General features: G+C 44.2%; 1 protein-coding gene across 3 annotated transcripts in view; it reads left to right on the forward strand.

Annotated features, from left to right (window-relative positions):
• Positions 1 to 2,020, forward strand: part of CEP20 (centrosomal protein 20) — a 21,260-nt gene extending 19,240 nt beyond the window's left edge. For 2 of the 3 annotated variants that reach the window (XM_045285998.1, XM_045286000.1), the window contains one exon: positions 376 to 2,020. In XM_045285998.1, the coding sequence (XP_045141933.1) occupies positions 376 to 452 (77 nt within the window). In that variant the 3' untranslated portion in view covers positions 453 to 2,020. The remainder of the gene's footprint in view (positions 1 to 375) is intronic. The other variant, XM_045285999.1, reaches the window with a different exon arrangement.
• Positions 2,021 to 2,267: the final 247 nt, after the last annotated feature.

The raw sequence follows: 2,267 nt of genomic DNA on the forward strand, positions 1-2,267 counted from the left end.
TAGCACAAGAAATACTTAGAATGAAGCCCTAGTGCTGAGCCTTTTTTATTTCTTCGGTACCCACTGTCATTGAGTTGATTCCACTACCTGGGGTTTCTGAGGCTGTACATGGTGAGTGCAGCAGATAGAGACTCTTTCTCCTACGGAGTAGTTGATGGGTTTGAACTGCTAACCTTGGGGTTAATAGTCTAATGCTTACCTGACCGTGCCACCAGGGCCCCTGATTGATTTCTTCAGCAGTGTTTAAAAAGGATGGGCTGTGTTCCCATTGTCCTACGACACTCAGGGGCTTCATCATGTCCATAAGTAACCAACCCAAGTGCATGTTGATAGGTCTGCTTCCCTGCCTTTCGACTCGCTCTCTTTTCCTTTCAGAGGATCTCCTGGGAACCGGGACGGAGAAGCACGGCGGTGTTCAAGACCTCCCTGTTCCTCAAGCCGTGAGGAGATGACACATCTACTGGGGCGTCTTTTGGCTTAATATTGCATGTATGAGATATGAGATACCTTATTTATTGTTTTATTGTTCCATTGTCATCAAAATGTGCCACTGATTTATGTGTTTTGTAGGAATGTGAGTTTGTGCACGACACCTAGCCCTTCAGTTGTTTCTACCATTGTTAATAAAAGCTGTCCTCTAGCCTCATGGGCTTGATCAGATCTGAAATATGTTCTTTTTAGGGAATATCTGAAGGCTCCCAAGCACCAACAACAGATGTGTGAGAAACGAAAGAGCATTTTTGTACCCAGTACGTTCTTCTGAAAAATAATTACGAGTCTGGGTCGCCATGGGCCCTGCATTCCTTCAGCTAGAATGATGTAGGTAGGCAGGAAAAAACGCCACTGCTTAAACAACTAAACAAAACACCTAACACCAAAAACACATTTGTAATCCGTATAAAATGTGTGTGTGTGTGTGTGTGTGTGTGTTTTAACTAGCTATTTTCCACATAACCATTTGTTTAGGTAGACTGTCTAAATGACAGTCTAAAGTTGAACTTTGAAACTAGAAAACAATGTCCTTTTTTTTCTCAGACCATTTTGGTTTCTGCAGGAAGATTTAATTAAAAGTTTGAGAAAGAAATAATTCTTTTAATGCTGCTGTAAGTAAAAGAAAGCTGATTTTATCACCTAAAGAATGGGAAATAAGCATGAAGAGACAAGCTTTGGGAGGGATACCAAAAGTATCTTTTAAAAGGTGGCATTGCTTCACCGCCACGCGGCCTTGTCTTGTGCAATGACCAGACGAGCTAGGAAGGGCCAACCCCGACTTATTTGGGCTCTTATTGAACTTCACCTTTACTCTTGGACGAGAACAATTGTCAGAGCCGTTACAATGCGCTCTCTCAAATGCTACGTTGATGTTTATTGAAGATGTTTTTCGAACGTAGACTCATTGCACTGAAAACATCTGACCGTTAAAGTAGACAGTGCCTGATTAGCAAGACAGCTGTGGTATGTTCAGAATAAAACTCTGCACAGACACCAGTAGGCTGACAGCATTTCCCGTCAGTGATTTTCCACAGTGGGGAGTGAGAAGGGTGGTAGTGAACGTGTTTGTCCGCAAAGGAGGCTGAATCTGTGCAGACTTTGATGATACAAGAGGAACCCTTAAGCCAGAGGACTTTGAGAGGCACTGCTGGTGATCAAAAAGCCATGTACACACTGACGTCTTATAAGGGCACATTTCCATTTTTGAATGAAATATGTAATATCTCTTTAAAATTTGAATGTCACTCTTGTATGTGGGACCATAAATAACCGAGGGCTTGGTTTACATTCAGAGATGTTGGCAGTGGACACTGGCTTACCTCAGGCACGGCCATCAGGCAGGACTAGATTCAGAAGCAGGCTGGAGTTTATCATTTCAGTCACCGATAGAAAATCCTCCAGATGAAAAGCTAAGCAAATTGTCACATGTCGTCTGAAGTCCTTTGTATGCATGATTCCGTCACTCGTTTGTACCTCGGTGATTCTTATACTGTAAATCTATCATTTAATAAAGACTTTTGTTAACGAAGCCATTCCCCTTTATGTACAGGGTGCTCCAGATCCCTGCTATGGCAACCCGAGAGGCCCGGAGGCCGGAGGAAGGATTGCTGGAGGGTGTGGAGTGGGCAGCCCGTTTACTTCGATGGGGTGCCGCTGGTGGGGCTGTTGGTCCGCGGCTTTGGGGACGTTGTCGGACTCCAGGGCCCCTTTCTAGTTGGAAAGAGCACACGAGAGGACTCCCAAAGTTGGTGGGAAGTTTGTTGGGAAATGCCGTT

The sequence above is a fragment of the Echinops telfairi genome, unplaced genomic scaffold (assembly GCF_000313985.2).
Source record: "Echinops telfairi isolate 266 unplaced genomic scaffold, ASM31398v2 ScPeMD7_5;HRSCAF=22, whole genome shotgun sequence".
NCBI classification, from domain to species: domain Eukaryota; kingdom Metazoa; phylum Chordata; class Mammalia; order Afrosoricida; family Tenrecidae; genus Echinops; species Echinops telfairi.